This window comes from Nothobranchius furzeri, chromosome 8, assembly GCF_043380555.1.
Source record: "Nothobranchius furzeri strain GRZ-AD chromosome 8, NfurGRZ-RIMD1, whole genome shotgun sequence".
Classification (NCBI taxonomy): Eukaryota; Metazoa; Chordata; class Actinopteri; order Cyprinodontiformes; family Nothobranchiidae; genus Nothobranchius; species Nothobranchius furzeri.
This window is the reverse complement of record NC_091748.1, coordinates 68895404-68917612: the sequence shown is the minus strand read 5'-3', so window position 1 is coordinate 68917612 and position 22209 is coordinate 68895404. Positions and strand designations below refer to the sequence as shown.

Sequence of the window (22209 nt, the reverse complement as noted above, 5' to 3'; positions counted from 1 at the left end):
GATCGCTACTCTTTTCTGCTGTATAATTGTGTTTTAACATAGTTATTTATTAACCAAACCATAGCCTTTGATTGTTTGTTTTATTGTGTCCTTTTGACATCAGTGTGTGTGAAGGAGGATTGTTTATGATCTCCATGCTGGAGCAGCCTTTTCCTCCCGTTAGTACATGTCTTTAATCACTCCCTTCCAGGATCGTTTTGCATCTTCTTTCCTTTCCAGGGAGCTTAACTTGTGTTTAAACAAGTACGGTCATGCTCCCGAAGCCCTTTCAGCCAGAATGTGTGTCCTCCTGTGTTTTTGTTTAAGTGTCATCTTTTGTGTGATCTCTGATTGTTGCTGGGAATCATGCAGTAAAGTGTGTGTGCGCACCGGGACTGTAAATGCTGTTTAAATCACAGAAGTCGCTTTTTTCTCCGGGCATTTGTGTTCACTTTTTCTTTGCTTTCTGCTTCCTCTCTTTGTCTATGTTGTATTTTTTATGAACACACTGATGTTTCCAGGCTGCATTCAGTCAGTTTGACGGTTTTTAATGAAGATAAACGTTTAAGAAATTTAGAAAATGTTGAGTCAAAACGATAAATCTTCTTAAACTCCAGTATTTTATATCATACGTGGTACTTTTTTTAAATCCGGTTCTTTTGAGGGGTTTACGCATCCTAATTGACAAACTGACTGACACCTTCCCCCCATAAACCTACCCCCCACCCCCCTCGCACCTCTGACTTCCTGCAGTCCTCGGGGGAACGGATGTCACCAGACCAGGGGTGTTGAGAGGAGTGACGGGATTGATGTCAGGTCCTTTTCTTGCACGTGGACTTACCGTGCACGGAGTAACCCTTTTATTGAAAATTTCATTCGCAAGCCTGACTTACAGCCTGTGTGCACAAAGCTTTAAACAAATCCTTTAGTCCAACATAAACATGATTGTTTACTGGTGCGGTTCATTTTCAGGATGGTTGATTGAAACGTTAGCTTTAGCCGAGTCAATCGTGCAGCACCTGTTTTAGCTTTAATATTACAGATTTACTACAGATGACACATCTAACTCAACCTATGGTTGAATATGTCATAATCGGCGACCAGCAGCGTGACTGTGACCGATTACACTGTGACTGTAGAAATGCTTTAGCAACAGCGGTTTGAGTCGATGTAGCGAGGAACAATTATTAGGAGAATGTGGATTCCAGATTCATGCATGTTTATTGTGTTTTTTCCAATATTTGATACCAACATATTATTTGGTTTGAGAAGATTAAATTGTATTCATGTTGTGAAGATTTAGTTCAAGAAAGATTTTCGAATGGCTTAATTGTACCTGGTAGGGGTTGTATCAACTAGTCTACTAGTCAACTTCACTGCTCTGTAGTGACTTGTTATGCCTTTCGTCGACTAGCCGCTGTCACGTGATAATGACCGACAGGATGCAGTCCTCTGAAAAGACAGCAGGTGACTAGCCCCTGCGCGTTGGGAGGCGACGCACTGTGTCAGAGCGTCGGTAACTGACGCCAACCGTAAAATGGACATTTGAACGAAATGTGACCTTTACTCTCTTGCAATTTAACCTTCCCCTCACCCCCATCCTAACCTTAACCAGCGTGCGCATGCAAAGCTCTGATCATTGACGTGCTCCAGACATCTGCGTCCACAATAACATTATCAAATCAGGTGTCGCCACCTCAAAAACAAATTTAACACGCGATCGTTCATGTCGGCTCATTTCTTTTCATGTTTTCTGTTTTTAATTTGTGCCTGATGCTTTTCGCCGCTGTGGAGCGGAGCGTGTCACCTGTTTCGTTCTCCGGTGACGCACCTCACTGGTGCAGCCGGCGCGCAGCGCCCACTTCGCTGTTTTTGCGGACGGTAGATCTTTTAATACTGCATTTCAAAGGTAACTCATGAGGTGAATATATATGAAGCCTGGTAGCAGTTTTTCTTTAGGACTGAGAGGAGATGCAGGAAGATAATAAACAGGCAGGACAGAAAAATAGTCAAAGAAAAACAAGTTAGTTTTTGTACCTGGTGGTTGCAACAAACAGACACCATTGAAGGTAATCAGATGTGAGGAACAGAAAATGAAATAATTATTTTAATGTTTAGAGCAGCAGGAACTCTGAGGGCTACAGGCGCATCAGTGAGTTTGCGGCCGCTGCGCGGGGGGGGGGGCTGAAGCACGATGCAGAAACTACCGTTGTTAAAAGAGATGTTAACCTAGAAAATGTGGGCGCAATTTTAGCCGCTTCAGGTGTGTGACGTCATCAACGACTAGTCGAAGTCGACTCGATTATCATTACTTGACGGTCGACTTAAAAAAAATTAGAGACTTTACGGAGTTTTGAATTTTTATGCTCGCGATTGCCCCCTCAGGCCAAAAGCGTAACAGCAGCTTCAATAGTAGGCTCGTGCACGAGGCGCGCATGCTGTACGTGCACACTCCTTAATGAAAATAACAGCTGAGACTGTCCCGTGTGTGTGTGTGTGTGTGTGTGTGTGTGTGTGTGTGTGTGTGTGTGTGTGTGTGTGTGTGTGTGTGTGTGTGTGTGTGTGTGTGTGTGTGTGTGTGTGGCCCAGAGGACAGAGGACAGGAGAACGCGCAGCTAATTAATTAAATAATTTGGTTCTGTACCTTTCTCTTCAGCACAGCAGACAAAGGTTTATGATGGGTCAGTCCTCCTGCATGCTCAGATCATTCTCTTCCCTTGCTTGAAAAATTGTTCCAAAACGAAAGTTGAACCCACATCTTTTTATCGGTGAATTCAATGCCGCTCGGCGAGTCTCAAATAAAAATGTGGGCATCTTACTGTAAAAAAATATACCATTAATGTAAAAAAGAAACTCTAAATAAACTATGATTACATCCAGAATTGAACCCAGGACTTCTGCATTAGAGTCCGACATTTTACTAGGTGAGCTAAAGCACCAGTGATGTTCTTTGTATCTGTAACTTTTATATCCTTGATGACAGCTGAAACAACGTTCAAAGAACGGTTCGAAGTGAAAATGGCTATTTTGTTGCTAATTTGCAGGAAATATGGAGAAGAAAGTTCTACAGAAAGTAGCTAAGGGTCCTCAGAAATGTAGCTAGGTTTGTCACTAGGCATTAGGATCAGCAACAAAGTGGCACTGCCTCTCTCTCTGCTGCTAAAGCTACGGATAGCAAATGCTACGGGCGATGCCTGAGCGTGAACTCGCATGAAGCAGCCTGCTCGACCCGAGCATCTCTCTTTTTCTGTGATTTTACAGAAAAACAAGCAATCAACATTAAAAATGCCAGAGCTCATTTTACAGGTCCAGGGCATTGCAGGAGAATGTATGAAGAAGAAATTTATTATTTATATACATATTTTGGCTGTCAAACTTCCATAATGCCCCTTTAAGTCATGCAACCCCTAGTACCTGGTCAAGGAGATTGCACCACCTCCATCATGTACCCCTCTTCTGGCTTCCTTCCTTTCTTCGTCTTCCTTGAAACTCCTTGGTGACAGAAGGCAGCTTTGTTGTCGTCTGCGAGCAGCAGTAACATGAGGACCCAGAGGGCCTTCTCTTTCTCCATTGTATCCTAATGCAGTGCCTCAGTTGCCCTCACTCCTTCTTTATTCCCAGTGTGGTCATGGGCCACTGGCAGCCACAGATCCCAGTCAACCTCAGCCTCTGGTGGCCATTTTGGCTCTCTGACTGAGAGATCTTTAGAAAGTGCAACCACACAGGCTGTTCTCATGGTGGAAATGTACTGTGAGTGAGTTCATACCAGTGCACGATGCTCAGCACATGAATCACTGCCCTGCAGTTATTGCATGGACAGGAGTTCATTTAAACTGTTTATAGATGAACTAAGTTTCCTTTATAGGTCATTAGAACAATGTGTTGACACTTATTACCTTAAGCAAAAACAGTGTGTTAGCATTTCTCATTATTTAGCAGCAGATTTGCTCATGAAGCCATTTTTTCTAATACAAACACAAACTTTTACCCACATAAAGAGAAATTCAGAAACCAAAAATAACTTTTAGGGGCGTCTGATCCAGCCTCGAGAGCCTATAGCCAGCATATTAGTTGTTTTCCTTAAACTTCTAATTCAGTGATTGACTGGGCGGACACTGTGCGACTTTTTCACTCATAGCACTCAGCTTCAGCTCAAACTGTACGACTTTCCCTTAGGGCAGATCTCACGAGTCATGCGCTCACAGGCTCACACTGTACGACCCAGTTCTCGGATGCGACCTGACTGCTCACACTGTACGTCTGGTAGCAACACGTTGGCCCTAAAAATATGCTAAAAATAGCAGTTTTTACACAACACGTTAGACTTTTTTGTCTTGTCTTTCCTGTTGTCCTTCGGGAGTGCTGCAGGAGGACACACAGGGATTTATGGGGGTTGGATGAGGAAAACGAAATAAAGAAAGTAAATCTGTGTTTTGTGATCAGTTTAATTTGACATGAACACGATAAACGTGCATTCTTGACAATCTTTGTGAGTAAAAATGTGTAGAAACAAAAATGAACAACGTGTGTTATTAGGGAAATAGCGGGCGAGCAGTGTTGATGCAGGATTGCGCATGCGCCGTGAGCGGTTCTGATACTTTTTGGGTCGCAGCTGCTCGCAGCGCCGCTTCAACAGTGCGATACCCTCACGAGGGACGAGCAAAATTTCAAACACGTCAGAAGTTTGTGCGAGCTCACGATTGCTGATCAGTAGCTGGTCACGTGGTGTTTATCGCCTCTCGTGACCCCCTGTACACTACACGACCGCTCGGCGCAAAACTCACCCCGATCTTGTGGATTCTCGCACAAGTGGAAAATCGGCTCAAAAACGTGAAAAAGTCCCACAGTGTACGCCCGGCTGTTCAGACGGTCCTCAAGCTGTACAGAAGCCTGCTAATGTCCCAACGGTAAAATTAGGTGTACTGAAGCAAAGAAAGCTCTAAAATCTGCTTTTGAGGACCAGAATTGGACACAAATGACAAAAGTGAAAAGTCAATACATTTATGACTAAATACTGGCACAGTCGGTCTCTGAAACTCGTGTCTGCTTTAAAGGGATATTCCACCCCTACGTAAAGTTTTGTTCATTTCCGTAATACCCGGTGTTAGATAAGTGAGGGAAAAAAGCATTTTGTAACCAGTGCGGTAATTCTTCTGGTCTGGCAGCAGTCCCTCTGCTTTAGCTTAGCATAAACAATGGAAGTGAATTGCAGAAGTTAGCGTTTTGTGTGCAAAAGTGATTAAAATGACTCAGTAATGATACCAGTTATTCATGTCAACTGCAAATGAAAAAGTAAGAAGTAACAAGAAGGGTTTGCCGGAGCCGATTTAGACTTGGGACTACATTCCGCTGCTGCATGACGCACGGATATATCACAGCTGACGAAAAAGCCTCCGGCTTCCGTAAACAAGCACGCGTTAGCCACACTTAGTAATTCATAATGACCCAGCAGCACTCAAGAAATTAGATTAAATAAACGACCACTTACAGAAAGTACTGATACACTTCCTTTTGGTTCGTCACAAAATATGGATGGGACTGCCATTTTTTGAGCCGCCAGTGGCTTCTTCGAGCGCTGTGTTATATCCATGCACCATAATTATTTAGCTATACCCCATCTCTCACTAGGCTGCAGCTGTTAGTGATTAATTTTATCTTGTAGAAGTTTCCAGAATGTCTTAATATTGTTTGCAAGGGTTTCTGGATTACCTTGCACGAGTCCTATGGAATTGCTCCGTTGTCACAGGAATTATGTATTTGTTCAAAAAGAATTAACGGGATGAGTCCTAACTACTTTGACTTCAAACTCTCTCCTTCTCTTTTCTGAACAACTTATCCTGAGTCGGGTCATCGGTCAAGAGTCAGGGGACACCCCGGACAGGCCGGCAGTCCACCACAGAGACGGATTATAACTCAGCATCTGTAAAATTACCAGCCATCTTGAATTTGGTTGACTCCGGTTGTAGCTGAACATCCATAGAAGACTTTCTGAAAGTTTCAGCTGGTAGTGGCCAACCAAAATTAAATTCCTTGATTCCCTGTGTGAAGTTTCCAGACTTAATTAAGTTTTGTCGTTTAATCCTCATTGAATATCTGAATTGAAAGGATTTAGTTTGGAAGCACCCCCTGATCAGGATCCTGCAGCTGTGTGCTTGTTCTGCCTTTCCAACCAAAAGAGTGTTGAGTTCCACATCCCTAAAAATAATAATAATCATCGAACTTATATAGCGTTTTATTAGGACACTCAAAGACGCTTGCGTGAACTCTTACGTTCACACACTGCCAGTGATGGTAAGCTACTTTGTTGCCTCAGCCGCCCTGGAGCGGTCTGACAGAGGCGAGGCTGCCATTTGGCGCCGTCGGCCCCTCTGACCACCACCAACACAGGCAAGTTGGGTGAAGTTTCTTGCCCAAGAACACAACAGCAGAATACCTCTGGTGGGAGCTGGAATCGAACCCATGACCCCTCCGATCATGAGGCAACCCGCTCTACCACCTGAGCTACTGCTGCCCCAAAAATCTCAAGGCTATTGCAGCTCTGATATTTTTGATGATTAAAGAAAGAACAACGAAAGACGTTTCCTCAAGATTTCCTGCAAAGCAGCCAAAGGTTTGCCTCAACGATGCTGATGAGATATTTCTGGATGCTGCAGGAACTGTACACCTTTTTAGAAAAATACCATTTATCTGTCTTCACGTTTGGCAATAATGCTGTACAACAGTTTCAACTTGTGTATCTGAACAAAATAACAATAAAAGTGTCTCCTCCGAAAGGCGGATCTTTCTCGGTTGAAAGCTGAAGCAGCTGGAGAGAAGTGGTGTTGGCATGTCGGCGGGTCTCGTGGAGAGAGACCTGACATTTTGATCGATTATGAGTTTTTAAAGAAACTAAATGTTTTGGCTTTGATGTCGACTTCAGCTTCTCCTTGAAGATGATTGATGTCAGAGTGAACTCATCTATTTACCTTTTCGGTCCTGCCAACGTTACGTTTGCCACTGACTGTTAACGTTTGTCACAGAGATCAAAGCTTTTCCCGTTTCGTTATAATGATAGATGTCCATTGTTACTCAGTTAAGACACTTAAAACAGCCCACTTCTTCCTAGTTTCTGTGCTAGAATAACAAAAACGGGTGAAAATGGGTCTAAATTATAATCAGCTTTGAATTAAATTTGGATTAAAGTGTACACATTTAAACAGATGCCTGCCTGGGTACCCAGACAGCCCCAGCAGCACGTAAATCCATCTTTAACCAGATTAACTATATGTCGTTATCGACCAATGTAAGTCAATTTTTAACAAATCGGCATCAGTCTAATGAATTAAACTGGGCCGATATTAACAACAGATGTTTTTTCCATCTTGTTTCCATTTGTTTATCTGTTTCAGAGGGTGATAGGGTGTTTAGTCACGTGACTGTGATTTTAATAATCTAAGAATGTGTGTGGTATGTATAAATAAATTCAGCTTGAATAATTTTCATTCTATATCAAATCTGTTGATTTTAGAAGCATTAATGTCAGTGTATCGGTATCGGCAAATATGGGTTATTGGCCATAACGGTTATATTATTATCGGTATCGGCCCAAAGATATCTTCCGACTCTTGGAGAGTACAGTCGCTTTTTCCTCCTTTCCTCCCTATCTTACCCCAAGGCTCGTTGTCTGTCTTTGGGTGTACAACGCTTCTGCATTTTTTCTGGAAACTGGAAATTATTAAAAATGGACCTGGCCAGTTGGTCTCTCAACGCGATTGACAAGATTTTTTCAACAATGAGAACGGGAGAGGGGGCTCCTGGGTGCCCCTCTGGGATAGAGACAGTTGGACACATCATGGACTCCTGGAAACAGTGGAACTTGATCTGTTTATCTCAGCTGTCTGTAGAGGATTCTGAAGATGTCTGGATATTTGTGGTGTTGGTGTCGGAATTCCTGCTGTTTGGCCTGAGCGGTTACCTGGTTTAACAGAAAATAAATGCGCTTTCGAGGAATATTGGCTCAATCCCGGAGCTCAGGGATGGATTACACCGCGCTGTGAACGCACAAAGTCATATAATTGTCTAGATGAGTCGTAAGCTTGGAACTTTGGCTGAGATTCAGACTCTGGCACAGAAGGTTGATTCGATCAAGGAGCGAGTTGACGGATCAGCATGGATTGGGATAGATACCAGGCTCAAACCTGCAACCTTCCGATTGCGAAGAGGGCACTTAACACTTCATAATTCCTCTGCCAACATTGCCTTATATGTATCATGTTTGTAGAATATTTGATATTAGATGGATTGATGAATAGGTAGGTAGACAACCTTTTGATCCCTCTCTTTCTTTTATGGTCACATTTTGTTAGAGAAGTACATTTATTCCATGTTTGTTTTTTTGCCATACATGTTTGTTTATTAAGTAAACTTTTAAACACAATCAGTTTAATTTTTCTTATTCTTAGGACGTTAATTATGCGGGAGGAAATGGGAGTTTCAGGTTATAGCTTCACTCATTGAGGCTCTATAGCTGGAAAAGTAGAACTGGACAGTCTGCATCTTTAACACATAGTTTGCAAATGTTTTGCAGGAAGAGTCGTCCTTCTTTTTATGTCTGAATCATAAATCGAGCCTCGAAAGCAAAGAAAAAACAACTTTCCTTGTAATTAGCTGGTATGAAGCATCACACTCAGGACTCGTGGTGTGTTGCATAAAAGGGCTGAACTGCTATCCACTGTTTACACAAATAGCAACCACACTTGGATCTTTCCCTCCCAGGGATATCTCACACACACACACACACACACACACACACACACACACACACACACACACACACACTAACTGATGCTAGACTACGGAGTACATGGTTTTGGAAAACCTGATGTTCCAAGTCATTAGCAGACTCTTTATTGGATCTCTTAGGCACAAATCAAACTGGATTGGGGGGGGGGGGGAGTCATAGAAAGCAGCGATCTGGGCTGAGCTGATTCGGTTGAGAGCATTCGGACTGGCCAGAGTTATAATTTGCCCAACAGGAACTCTGTGCCATGGTCTCCTCTGCCTTGTCATTTACTTGTCTGTGTGTGGCTTCGTGCTAACGTGGACGTGTGTGTCCACCGTCCTGTGTGACGCACTAACCTCTGAGCTGCCTGGACACACTCCAGGCCCCTTTATCCTACGTGCGTGTGTTTTCTCGTGCTCTCGCTGCCTTTTAATTGTGGCTCGTCACTTTCAGAATGCCGACAAGCCAATCAATCAACCCCTCAAATTACTCAACCCGTTCTCACAGCGGTTGTCTTTTCTTCATGCACGACTTTTTAGCTTTAATGTCCTCCTACCGAAAAAGTACAGCTAAAGGAAAACTATTTGAAGATGAAGCAGTTTGTACATGTGTGGCTTGTTGCAGGGCCTCTAAGACTTCTGCAGACACGCCACAACCCAAATTCACTTTTACTGACGTGTCCATATTTTATTTGCAAATTAAAGATCCTAAAAGGTACCATCTGCTTAAATCAGCATTGGGTGTAATGTTAGGAATTGTCAGAATGCGGACCACTGCTTTATGTTCCTGTGCGTGCGTGCGTGCGTGCGTGCGTGCGTGTGTATGTGTGTGTCTGGAAATCCCATTAAGATGTGCACAGTCAGGGGTGGGGAGATCTGACCTTGGCCCTTCAGTCACTTAACACTCCTCAGAGAAGGGGAACCTGATGACCTCTGACTCACACCACTCTCACACACACCCTTGATGTCAGCAGGGCGGTGTGCATCTGCATTTTGTGTGATTGTACCCATATGTATCATCAGGTGTTTGCATTTATTTATATGTTTTTGCTTGAAAATTTTCTCAACTTTTTGAAGCATTTTATTTAAAATTTTGCTGGTGTTGCATCTCTCATAATTACTTCTTGACCCCCTAACCCTTATTAGCAGGTAGAAATTCAGATGTGTGTTTGCAAGAGGTGGAGTTGTGTGTTTTGTTGCTGTCAATAGTATTTTTGTGAAGCAGGAGGATGTCAGTAACGTTTTTCTGTACTCTGTGGCATCTCGTTCTCCCCTCTAACATATATTATGGTTTTGCCTGGTCCAAAAGTCCCCATATGGCATGGCTTAAAGCTCCTGATGGAGTGATCTCACACTGAGTGAATTGCCGGCTAGAGGTTGGTGTGTGTGTGTATGAGTCTGTGTGTGTGTGTGTGTGTGTGTGTGTGTGTGTGTGTGTGTGTGTGTGTGTGTGTGTGTGTGTGTGTGTGTGTGTGTGTGTGTGTGTGTGTGTGTGTGTGTGTGTGTGTGTGTATCCTTAGAATAAGAGAGGTGAGACATCAGAGGACGGGAAAATTAGGGTTCAAAAAGGACCAAAAGGTTTCTGTCTTTCAGGAAATATCCTCAATGAAGTAAAAGTTGATTGGTTGTGATAACACAATTGGGCTCTCTCCCTATACGTTTTAAAGTACACCTCGTGGTGACATTTCTCTACCATAAGAGGAATAAAGTCCAACATCAGCCAAATATTAATTCCTAATGTGGTTTACATCTGTGCTGGGAGCTGCACTGTGTGGGTGTGTGTGTGTTTAAAAGTCTCTGGTTTGAGAATGATTTATCTTTAGCCAAATAATGACAGCAACAAGAAGTAGGTGGTTTTCTAAATCCTCTACCTGTGGCTGCCCTCTAGTGGCGGGTTTGTGGACAGCACCTTTAGTTTTTCATGTCTTTTTCTTTACATTTTCCTTGACTTAGAGTCAGAAATGTTCTAATTTTATGCCGAGGAGTCTAAATCAGGCATGTCCAAAGTGCTGCCAGGGCTCCTTTTGCAGCCTTTGGCATGATCTTGTTCATTTGCATGTCTAGTAGGCTGAAAGATAGAGTTAGATCTACAGCTTGTAACATTTTTATGTCACAAATTTTGCTACTACATCTATTTTAAGCCTTTTTGAGCAGTAAAAAACTGTTTTCTGGGCACATAACTTTATGATTTTGGCTGTCGTCTTGAAACGTTTGGACATTCCTGTTTCTTAATGATCTCCTATCTGTTCCTGTCAGGGATGACAATGATGAAGATGGGTTCTGCCAGCCTTACAGAGGCATCGCCTGTGCCCGCTTCATCGGTAACCGCAGCATCTTCGTCGCCTCGCTTCAGATGCAGGGGGAGATAGAAACCCAGATCACAGGTAATACAAGGCACTACTCTGTAATTATAGTATTTCACTTGCATAACCACATTTATGCAACATAAGTATATAAGATGTTTTTCCTTTCATAAAAAGGATCTCTTTTGAGTCTGATTCTGTATAAATCAAATTCCTACACACACTTATGGCACAGTAAAAGAGAGCCCGCAGGTCAGGTCAAGGCTTAGCTGTCCGCCATCTAAAGGATAATAAACTCTTTTTGAGGGCAGGATGGTTCATATCTTGGAAAGAGAAGATCAAAGGTGTGAGAAGGGAGAAAATAGGAGCCATCTTTGTCCAGAGAGAAACTTAGCATGTAGCCCTGAGTCTGATCCACAGACAGTTCCACAGCAACCCACACCTTCAGGCGTGTGATCAAAGCATCTGGCATGGAAACGAGGGCAACAAAAACCCCAGCAGCTAATCTCAACAGTGAAATAAAGTCTACCACTCATCGTTTTTATGGAGTAAAATCTTCACTTTGTTAACTTTTTCCTCTTTACTGGCTCATCAATTGTCTTTTTATGCTGCTGCAACTTGATACTCCAGCTAACCTCCAGTTTTTAGTGACTACAGTCCTGAACATTTGGAAAAATCAGAGACTTCTTGTAGTTCTCCTGCAGAAACTGGGAATCTACCAGTTTGGCCATCAGTTCCTCACATGTCTTTAGTAACCTACTTCATTCTGACTGAGTATCTCAAATAAACACAACTTCTCTGCAGGGAAACATCTGCAGGTTAGGTTTTTAATCCCTCTCTGCAATGTGCGCACGTGGCTCCGTACTGTTTTAAATGTCTGCATCTCTTATTTTATTTCTAATGATCTGTTTAGTATTTGACCTCTGAACCCAGACTCTAAGCTGAAACATTGAGCTTTGTGCTGCAGCTGAATTGTATTAAGCCACTAAAGAATCCCTCGTCAGCGACCTGAATGTGATGTCACTTTTATTGATCATCAGGATAATTGTTTTCATGTGCTGTAGAGATGTTGGGATTGCAGCCAGCTTCAATTATCCACTCTTTATTCGCTTGTCTGCTTCTCCACACAACACGCCACCACCTCGGTGGTAACGACAACCACAGAAAAGCGTAACCTTCCAATAACCTCATGAGTCAAATGTTCAATGTGTTTATCATGTAGGGTTTGGTAAATTGAGTGCTTTAAGAGCTCAAAATAAATGACCTCTACTTATGACCAATAAGATGTGATACTCTATCTAAATATAGAATGTCAACCTGCTTGGCCTTAGTGTTTAATCAGAAGATTCTTGGATTCTTTGTTTTATTCAGGGATTGTAAACGCTTTGTTTTGATTAAAAAAAGAGTCAGGTTTATAGGTCAGAGAGGTTGGATGATCTGTGGCACCCAGGTCCCGGAGATTGACCACAGCATCGACATCTCGGGTCACGACAGATGGATGGAACCGCGCGTCTGGGACTCTGAAGGAGTCTAAACAATATCAGCTTGTTCTGCAGGAACCGTTTGCTGCATCAGCTTCGCAGGTGCAAAAAGGTTTTGACGACGTGTCAAAAGCTTTGATGGTTAAAGAGGGTTTTGCTTCAGATGGCCGGTCTGAAGCTTTCTCAAGAACTGAAGAATCACCAGAGTGATCCAGTTTTAAGGTTCTCATGTTATGATTTGTGTAGCCAACCAGAGGTTGACAAGGCAACCTCAGAAACACGCCTTGCTTGATGACGATGCTCTGATCTGGGGTAAAGGGCTATTTATGTGTCACGAGTTTAACTTAACCTTACTCTGTTCTTGTGTGGGTGTAGATGGTGATGACCTTGTCATATCAACATGCTGAAACGTATTCCAATCACTGTAATCATAACATAACATTCATTTCAAACTTCAATCACTGAAGCACAGATTAATGAAACATTTCATTATATTATAATTATTATAAGTAGCAATAAACAAACATTTATTTGAAGATTATTTAACTAATAAGTTTTAAAAGTTCATATTTAATTTAAGAAATAATTCTTTGATTTAGCAACTGATCCAAGGTGTGAGTGTTCCTTATTGGAAGGCATGAAGGATCCTGTAGGACGATGAGGGAAGCTTGGGCCTTGAGGAGAGAACATTATTGTTGACAATTCGTTATCATGGGTTCAGAGCTGCAGAGAGGCTCTGAGCTCCAGCTGGTGGGATGAAGGCAGGCTGATTTAAAGGGAACACATGCAGTCTTGTGTCTCCTTTTTGACCAGATGTTGAATGGTCAAACAGTACCGAAAAACTGACCATTGCTGGACGTTACAATCATAAGCCCTTAAGGTTGTAGAAATAATGACAGAAGAGCTCTAATCATTTCTGTTTTAGAACCTTTAGATGCTGATGTCGTAGTTGGTGATCAGTCTTTTGTTTGCATTTCAACACTTTTGCCCCTTTTTCCCCAGCTGCCTTCACCATGATTGGTACGTCCAACCATTTGTCCGATCGTTGCTCCCAGTTCGCCATCCCGTCCCTCTGCCACTTTGCCTTCCCGACGTGCGATCGCAGCTCGGGGTTTGACAAAGCTCGGGACCTCTGCAGGGACGAATGTGAGATCCTGGAGAATGATTTGTGTAAGACTGAGTACATCATTGCCCGCTCCAACCCGCACATACTGAAGAGGCTGAAGCTGCCGAACTGTGAGGAGCTGGCTGCTTTTGACAGCCCAGAGGCCGCCAACTGTCTGAGGATTGGGATCCCCATGGCTGAGCCCATCAACAAGAGTAAGACGCTCTCTCCAGCTTTAGCGTTTGCCATCAAATGCGTGCAAATGGCCCACCTTTAACCTTTTGGTCCCTCAGATCACAAGTGTTACAACAACAGTGGAGCAGATTACAGAGGGACGGTCAGCGTGACCAAGGCGGGGCATCAGTGTCAGCCGTGGAACTCCCAGTATCCTCACAGCCACACCTTCCTGGCGGTCCGCTACCCTGAGCTAAATGGGGGGCACTCGTACTGTCGCAACCCAGGAAACAAACACGAAGCCCCATGGTGCTTCACGCTAACTGAAGGGGTTCGCATGGAGCTCTGTGATATCCCCATCTGTGGTGAGACACAAAAATATGTTAAAAGTTATTAATGTTTAAAATAATTTGATAATAATTTTGCCTATTTATCAGGACTCCTGGGCCATTGTGAGCCCCAACAATGTTTCATATGCTACATAGAAGCTCTAAAATGTCCAGTTGTAAAATAAACTCCTTCTAGTGCACCTTTAAAGCCTCATTGTGGTAACATTAGCCTGTAATGCTTGTTTCATTTGATCCTTCTGCATCTGTAGACTATAAGGAGAAGTCAAGTGGTAACATGGAGATCCTCTACATCCTGGTCCCCAGTGTGGCCATCCCCTTAGCTATTGCTTTGCTCTTCTTCTTCATTTGTGTGTGCCGCAACAACCAGAAGTCCTCCCGGCCTCCCGCTCCACGCCAGCCAAAACCGGTCCGAGGACAAAACGTGGAGATGTCCATGCTCACTACTGCTTACAAACCAAAGGTAGAAAGTCTACACTCGGGTACTTTCTGTGATCTCCAAAAAATATGTTTCTCACCCTAATTTATCAAAACCGGTTAGTTTAAAATCATCTAAATCAGCAACTAACTGTTTCAGTTTCAGGAGTGTCTACAAGCTGGGATGGCCTTTTACCTTCATCTGGTATTTTGCTACTTTCAGAATGTTCCCTTTAGCCCTATAACCTCCATGTTTGTTCTGACTCAATCTCAACCTTAATATTTTGGACATTTAATACTTTAGACTGTAAAACCAGACATTAACAGTCTGAAAAACCTTCTTTTTCTTTAGTTTCATGTTAATCTAATGACCTGCTTTAACGCGTGCAGTGTGTTTGACTCTCCCGCTGTGACCCTTAAAGACAAACCCTTATTTGCTCCATCTGTCCTTAAGAGCCGACCACAGGAGTCCGAACCCCTTTGCACAGTACCTTCGTGTTAGCTGGGACGCCTCCCGGCGTGCTGAGGTTGCAGGGTTCAGTGTGCGGAAGTGACCTGTCTGAGGCAAAGCTTCAGATCTCAATCATCAGATCTCAGCAGGTCCAGGAATGTTCGGCTGCAGCTCGTTCCCTTCGTTTATTTTTCTCCCACTGACTGTTTTTGCACAGCCCTCCATCACTGTCCTGCTTTCACTTACTCCATCCGCTTGTTGTGACTCTCCATCTCTTCCCTTCCTCCTTTCTAATCCCCGCCATCTTTTACAGAAAAGATTCCTCAGACAAGATCATCTGAAGGAAGCACAGAACATCAGAGAAGCATCAAAACTCACCAACTCAGCCGGTTTATTTGTGTGTCTCTCGCCGGCGTCATGTTAGCAAGCGTCAGGCTGCATAGTCGTTTGCAGAGGTCTCTGTGTTTTTAATCAGTATCTAAAAACTAGTAAACTTCAAAACAGTTTGAAGGAAACAAACGAGGAGCGGCAGCTTCTCCTTTACATAGATTGTAATATCTCCTTCCTTTCTACATCTTTGTGTGGGGTTTAGGATCACTCTGCTACTCAGCAGGCTTTACCCTGGGGTCATGGAGGGGTCAAAGCCTGTAGCAATTTCTACAGACACATTTTCTCACACACACACACACACACCTGGGGTGGTGTAAAGACAATCTGAGGGGTTTGGTGTGTGGAAGAGAGATGGAGGTGAAACAAACCTATAACTAAAAACATCTGCGTTTCTCGTGGTATTCAGCACACACACACACACACACACACACACACACGCACACCCTCCAAGCGCATGCTGACATGTGTCCGTGTGTGTGTGCGTGCACGGTTCTCACAGAAGAACTTCATTATTCATCTCGGATTTCCTAGAAGCCAAAAAACTTCAGCCAACCACTGCTCACCTCTCTAACGTCCCCCCCCCCCCCCCCCCCCCCGCTACCAAAAATATATCCTGGTTTGAAATTTAGCTCCGTATTTAAGTTCTGAAACCATAAAACCTGTTTTAAACAGATCTTACATTTGAATTTATTAATTTAAAAAAACTTCTACAGATTTCAGTACTTCCTGGTTCAATTATCTCACGCTGTAAAACAACAGAAAAGAAAAAAGAAAAGAAAACAGCTTCCTCTCTCGTCCTCAGCAGCTGTTAGTTTAAACAACAAAATTAAATAAAGGTGTCTTTATTTTATTAGGAAAATGAATGCAAACCTTGAGTAGTAATGGAGGATTCGGAGTCTATTAAAGTACCAAAACACTTTTGCTTCCATCGTGTCCACCCTTAGACGTTCACTGTGTTATTAGTGCGGCTGCTGCGTTAACACGACTAGAGGAAAATGCATCAAAGCATATTTAAAAAATGCACAATGACTCGAGCAGACTTGACTCATTTCTGCAGCTGATTCTGGAGTTTACCGGCACGCCAGTCGTTCTAAATGTTTCCCAACATCCGAGCTAATGGACGTCTTCGAGCTGGTTTTGCTGGCAGATTTCACAATTTTCCTGCATGGCTTTCCAAAACTATAAAGCGAGTTATTAGGATCTGATGTAATGGGCTGATTCTAACAATTATCAGTTCTCTTGCCTTTTTTGTGTATTTTCACAGCTTAGTCTTGTTTTTAATGTTCTGTTGGGCAGTGTGCCTGCAGCGGATTAAAACCAGACAAACTTCTTGAGTTAATTTATTTTTCTAACACAAGATAATGAAAAAAGGACTGAGCCAGCTTTTCTTTTTGTTCTTCTTTCTGAAGAGTAAAGCCAAAGAGCTGCCCCTGTCGGCGGTGCGTTTCATGGAGGAACTTGGAGAGTGCATGTTGGGGAAGATCTACAAGGGTCACCTGTACCTGCCAGGCATGGACCAGGCTCAGCTGGTGGCCATCAAGGCTCTGAAAGACATTTCCAACTCCCAGCAGTGGAGCGACTTCCAGCAGGTAGACTACAAACCACAGCCTCCATAGAAAAGCCCTTTTCTCTGTTTTTATACAGGCTGGATGCAATTTAATGCCTGCGACCATGCTTTTGTTGATTTGGTGTGGATTTGAGTAGTGTCGTGCTACTCCTAAAGCAGTCACAAGCATCCAAAAACTATTTTCTCAGTGGAAAGAACAGCCTTCCCACAAGACTGGAGACAAGTCTTGTTATATTCCCACAGCAAGTAAATGCAGTGGATGGCTACGTTTAGCTGAAAGTCAGTGAACTATAGATGAGCTCACTGGAAATAGATCCCAAAATAAACAGCGTCTTCTGACCGAGCGAGGTGACACAGCAACAGACCTGACTGCACTGAAGCTCTGATCTCGTTTTTCTTTAAAGGAGTCAGCGCTACTGACCGAGCTGCAGCACCCCAACGTGGTCTGCCTGCTGGGAGTGGTCACCCAGGAGCAGCCCGTCTGCATGTTGTTTGAGTTCCTGCCACAAGGGGACCTCCACGAGTTCCTCATCATGCGCTCGCCGCACTCGGACGTCGGCTGCAGCAGCGACGAGGACGGCACCGTGAAGTCCAGCCTGGATCATGGGGACTTTCTGCAAATAGCCATACAAGTAGGACCTTTCTCTATTTCTCTACAACTTTAAATTAGTTCAGTTTATTTATATAGCGTCAAGTCACAACTAGAGTTTTACACTGAACCTACTTAGTGCATTGAGTTCAATTTGTTTTTCAAATTAGTTCAAAGTTTCCTTTCTAAGGAAACCCCGCTGAAGGCATCAAGTCACTGACTTGTTGTGTCAGAGACTTGACAGAAATCCCCATACTTAGCAAGCATGTAGCGACAGTAGAGAGGAAAACTCCCTTTTAACAGGAAGAAACCTCCAACAGATCCTGGATCAGTGTGAGCAACTGTGATCAGCTTATCAGACTGCCACACCTGGTGAAGTTTCTCTGGGGAGAAAAAACACTTGTCATTATTCTATATTTATTATTATTAAATTATCGTTAGTTTAAAAAAAACAGCTAATACCAACACTACAGTATAAATCCATTAAGTTGCAAGCATTTTACTACTTTTATGATCATAATTACTAGGGGTGTGCCGATCTAATGGATGCATCGCTATGTGTCATGTGCCGATTCAAATTCAATTCGTAAATGTTCATAAACAAAAGCTGAGGCAGCACCATGGAGCTAGTTACTGTAATGCATTATTTATTACTTGTTACCCTCATTTTAAAGTAATTCATTACAGTGCCATATTACTGATTTTAAAATGTATGGCATTACACTACTTTTGCATTACTTTAAGTTACTTTCACCAAAACAACTTCATGAATTAGGTAATCTGACGATCAGTGAACCCATGATTTATCCAGTGGAAAGTGGTGTGGTATCTGAGTCAGATATAAAAACAGTGCTTTAAAATGATTGCTTATTAAATAAAAGCAACAACAATCTGTACTCTCAGCACGTTGCCATCTTATATTAACTGAGCAGGGAGTGAGGTGTTGGGGGCTCCAAGCCTATTTTGCCTTGGTCCCCAAATGCCTTGATACGGCCCTGGATCTGGACTGACTTTTGAGGGTGATCTGATTCTATCACATTTATAAATATTAAATGCTTATATATTATTGCTTTTCACTGGTAAAAAGGTGTATTGGGGATAAATCTACCTACTTTTTTTTCTTTTCAAGCACTTTGTTTTGTTTTCTTGATTTTATTTGAGTTACTAAGTAAATTTTATATATATAAACAGGGTCTCCGCGGGTCCTTAAAAAGTCTTAAAAAGGCTTAAGTTAGCTTTTCCAAATTGAAGGCCTTAAAAATCCTTAAAAATGACAAATAATCCTTGAATACAGTTTCCAAAGGTCTTAAATTACTAAAGACCCAATAAACAAGTTTCTTTTTGTGTATGATATTGCCGTAAGCAGAACCGTACACATTCAGTTGGTTGTGAAAGGGGTATATTTTTAGATGAGCACATTAGCTGGTTAAGCTAGTGGGAGCTTGCGCCATGGGGAAGTGCAAGTTTAATGGTAACTGGATGGCCAATCCCACGTTCGCGACGAGGTTAGCACCGGTTCCAGGAAATAGCTGGAAATTATAGCTTAAATTAAATGTTTAAAAGTTGCTTAAATTTGGTCAAAGTGGCCTTAAAAAAGGTCTTAAAAAGTCTTAAATTTGGCTCCCTTCAACCTGCAGATACCCTGTATATAGCACTTATCACAGACATAGAATCACAAAGTGCTTCACATAGATCAAAACAAAATAAAACAAAGTCATAAAATCATAATGATCTCAACACAGAAATAGATTCACCTCAGAAAAAAACTAAGTCATAAAATTATAAAATTTCATAAACAGATCAAATATTTTTTACAGATTTGAGTTAAAATAAGAAAATAAAAGATTTTGGTAAAAGCAGCTTTAAATAAAAGGGTCTTTAGCTGTTTTGTAAAAGTTTCCTGCCCTTTCTCTCTCTAATCTTCCTGCATGCTGCATCTTTTCTTAGTCTTCCAGAAAAACAGTTTCCTAGATTTCCTACTTTCTAACTAATCAGCCAAAGGGATCTACCGAACGCAAAAATAGCTTAACATGCGCTGCGCTCCAGCAGCAATGAGTTGAAATCACCGGGGCACAGATTATGAACTCAGCGGAGGCAAAGCACTTCAGAAAAGTACATAAAGTACAGAGAATATGGGCTGAAATGAACGATCGCAAGTGAATTATTTTGTTTTGGTGGAGCGATTCTGTGAATGTTACAGCGGCCGCGCGCAGGATGCAGCTGGAGTATTTGAGCCATTACCGCTGCGCGCTGCGTCCTCTCTGCTCATAGAATGCCCGCAAAGCTGAGTCCATAAATGGCGTCATATATGCAGATACTGGATCTTTTTTCAGGTTTCCCGCTATTTGAATTTTTAAGAAACCCTCATCTTGATTCAGGGTTTAAAAATGCATTGTTATGTTTATGTTTATTTATTTAGCAGATGCTTTTATCCAAAGCGACTTACAATTTATAACCTATAGGGCATGTTGTGATCTGTGGGGGAAACCGGAGTACCCGGAGGAAAGACACACATGCATGTGGAGAACATGCAACTCCACGCAAAAAGGCCGCAGCCAAGTTTCGAACCCAACAGTGCTAACCACTGCGCCACCATGCAATACACATACACCATACAATTGTACCGAGTAAATATTACAATTTTCTTAATGCCTTAAGCTGGGCGTACACTGTGCGACTTTTTCACTCGTAGCACTCAGCTTCAGCTCAAACTGTACGACTTCCTCACAGGGCAGATCTCACGAGTCATGTGCTCACACTGTACGTCTGGTAGCAACATGTCGGACCTAAAAATATGCTAAAAATAGCAGTTTTTACACAACACGTTAGACTTTTTTGTCTTGTCTTGCCTGTTGTCCTTCGGGAGTGCTGCAGGACACACAGGGATTTATTGGGGTTGGATGAGGAAAACGAAATAAAGAAAGTAAATCTGTGTTTTGTGATCAGTTTAATTTGACATGAACACGACAAACACACTTTCTTGACAATCTTTGTGAGTAAAAAAACGTGTCGAAATTAAAACAAACAACGTGTGTTATTATGGAAATAGTGGGCGAGCGGTGTTGATGCAGGATTGCGCATGCGCCGTGAGCGGTTCTGATACATTTTGGGTCGCAGCTGCTCGCAGCGCCGCTTCAACAGTGCGATACCCTCACGAGGGACGAGCGAAATATTAAACACGCCAGACGTTTGTGCGAGCTCACGATTGCTGATTGGTAGCTGGTCACGTGGTGTAAATCGCCTCTCGTAACCCCCTGTACACTACACGACGCTCGGCGCAAAACTCGCCCCGATCTCGTGGATTCTCGCACGAGTGGAAAATCGGCTCAAAAAAGTGAAAAAGTCGCACAGTGTACGCCCGGCTTCATATTACCATATTACAGCAAAAGCAATGCATTACAGTAATTAATTACTTTTGTACCGCGTTACTCCCAACACTGCTAACGATTACCCGATGGCGGTATAAAGTAGGTGTGGGGGACGTCCTTTTAGCTTGAACATAACTTGGTTTTTTATGCATATTGAAGCAACTCTGCTCAAGTTTTTTTACGATCCACTAAAAAAGGTGGTTGTCCTTCAGTCCCTGTGAACTGTCTGATGATCTGTTCTTCACTTCTAAAGACCAGAAGCTCCAGGATCTCTGCACCGCTTCCTTTTGCCATCTCAGCTGAAAGAAACCGTCTACTCGTGTTTACTTTCATTATCCGTATATTTCCGGTAGATTTCATACAAAAGTGTGTTGGGTATGCGTTCAGTTTTACGAGACTAAGATAGTGGAGTAAAAGGTTAAAGTGAAAGTATCAAAAAACTATGAGGTGAAAAAAAATTGCATCAAAAACTCGAATTGTAGGACCTTGAAATCTAATTGTGAGGTACTAGATGGCACAACCCTAATAATTACAGGTGTCTGTGGTCCTCATCTCAAAATCTAAACCTCTGATTGGTCATATTTAGAGCGAGAGGAGAATAGCTGAACGGTTTGATGTATAAAATGTGCATGGTGTGTAAAAGTCGCACTATTACTAGAGTAAAAACTAACACCGATCATTTCCGATACATTTTAATGCCAACATTGGTCGATAATATCGAATGTGAATATCTGAGTCATTACCCTTTTTCTAATCAGGTGGCTGCAGGGATGGAGTACTTGGCTAGTCACTTCTACATCCACAAAGACCTCGCAGCTCGGAATATCTTAGTAGGTGAGCAGTTGCACGTGAAGATTTCCGACCTGGGTCTCTCCAGGGAGATCTACTCTTCCGACTACTACTGCGTCCAGCCCAAAACGCTGCTGCCCATCCGCTGGATGCCCCCTGAGGCCATCGCCTACGGCAAGTTCACCACGGACTCGGACATCTGGTCGTTCGGGGTGGTGCTGTGGGAGGTCTTCAGCTACGGACTGCAGCCGTACTATGGCTTCTCCAACCAGGAGGTGATGGAGATGGTGAGGAAGAGGCAGCTGCTGCCCTGCCCTGAGGACTGCCCTCCAAGGTAGAAAGAGTTTTCTATCACATGGCAGACATCTGGCATTATTACAAAAGTGAAAATCAAAAAGCAAAAGGCTGTCGTGGCTAATATTGAACTCCTTTGTCTTGTAGGTTTTATGGTTTGATGACAGAATGCTGGCAGGAGGGACCGGCACGTCG

At 42.8% G+C, this 22209-nt stretch overlaps 1 protein-coding gene across 2 annotated transcripts in view; it reads left to right on the top strand.

Moving 5' to 3' along the window:
- Positions 1-22209, top strand: part of ror1 (receptor tyrosine kinase-like orphan receptor 1) — a 213759-nt gene that overhangs the window by 190755 nt on the left and 795 nt on the right. For both annotated transcript variants that reach the window (XM_054752124.2, XM_015970992.3), the window contains 8 exons: positions 10996-11123; positions 13526-13843; positions 13922-14167; positions 14401-14612; positions 16817-16996; positions 17379-17606; positions 21690-22054; positions 22162-22209. The exon at positions 22162-22209 is cut by the window's right edge and continues 795 nt beyond it. In XM_054752124.2, the coding sequence (XP_054608099.2) occupies positions 10996-11123; positions 13526-13843; positions 13922-14167; positions 14401-14612; positions 16817-16996; positions 17379-17606; positions 21690-22054; positions 22162-22209 (1725 nt within the window). The remainder of the gene's footprint in view (positions 1-10995; positions 11124-13525; positions 13844-13921; positions 14168-14400; positions 14613-16816; positions 16997-17378; positions 17607-21689; positions 22055-22161) is intronic.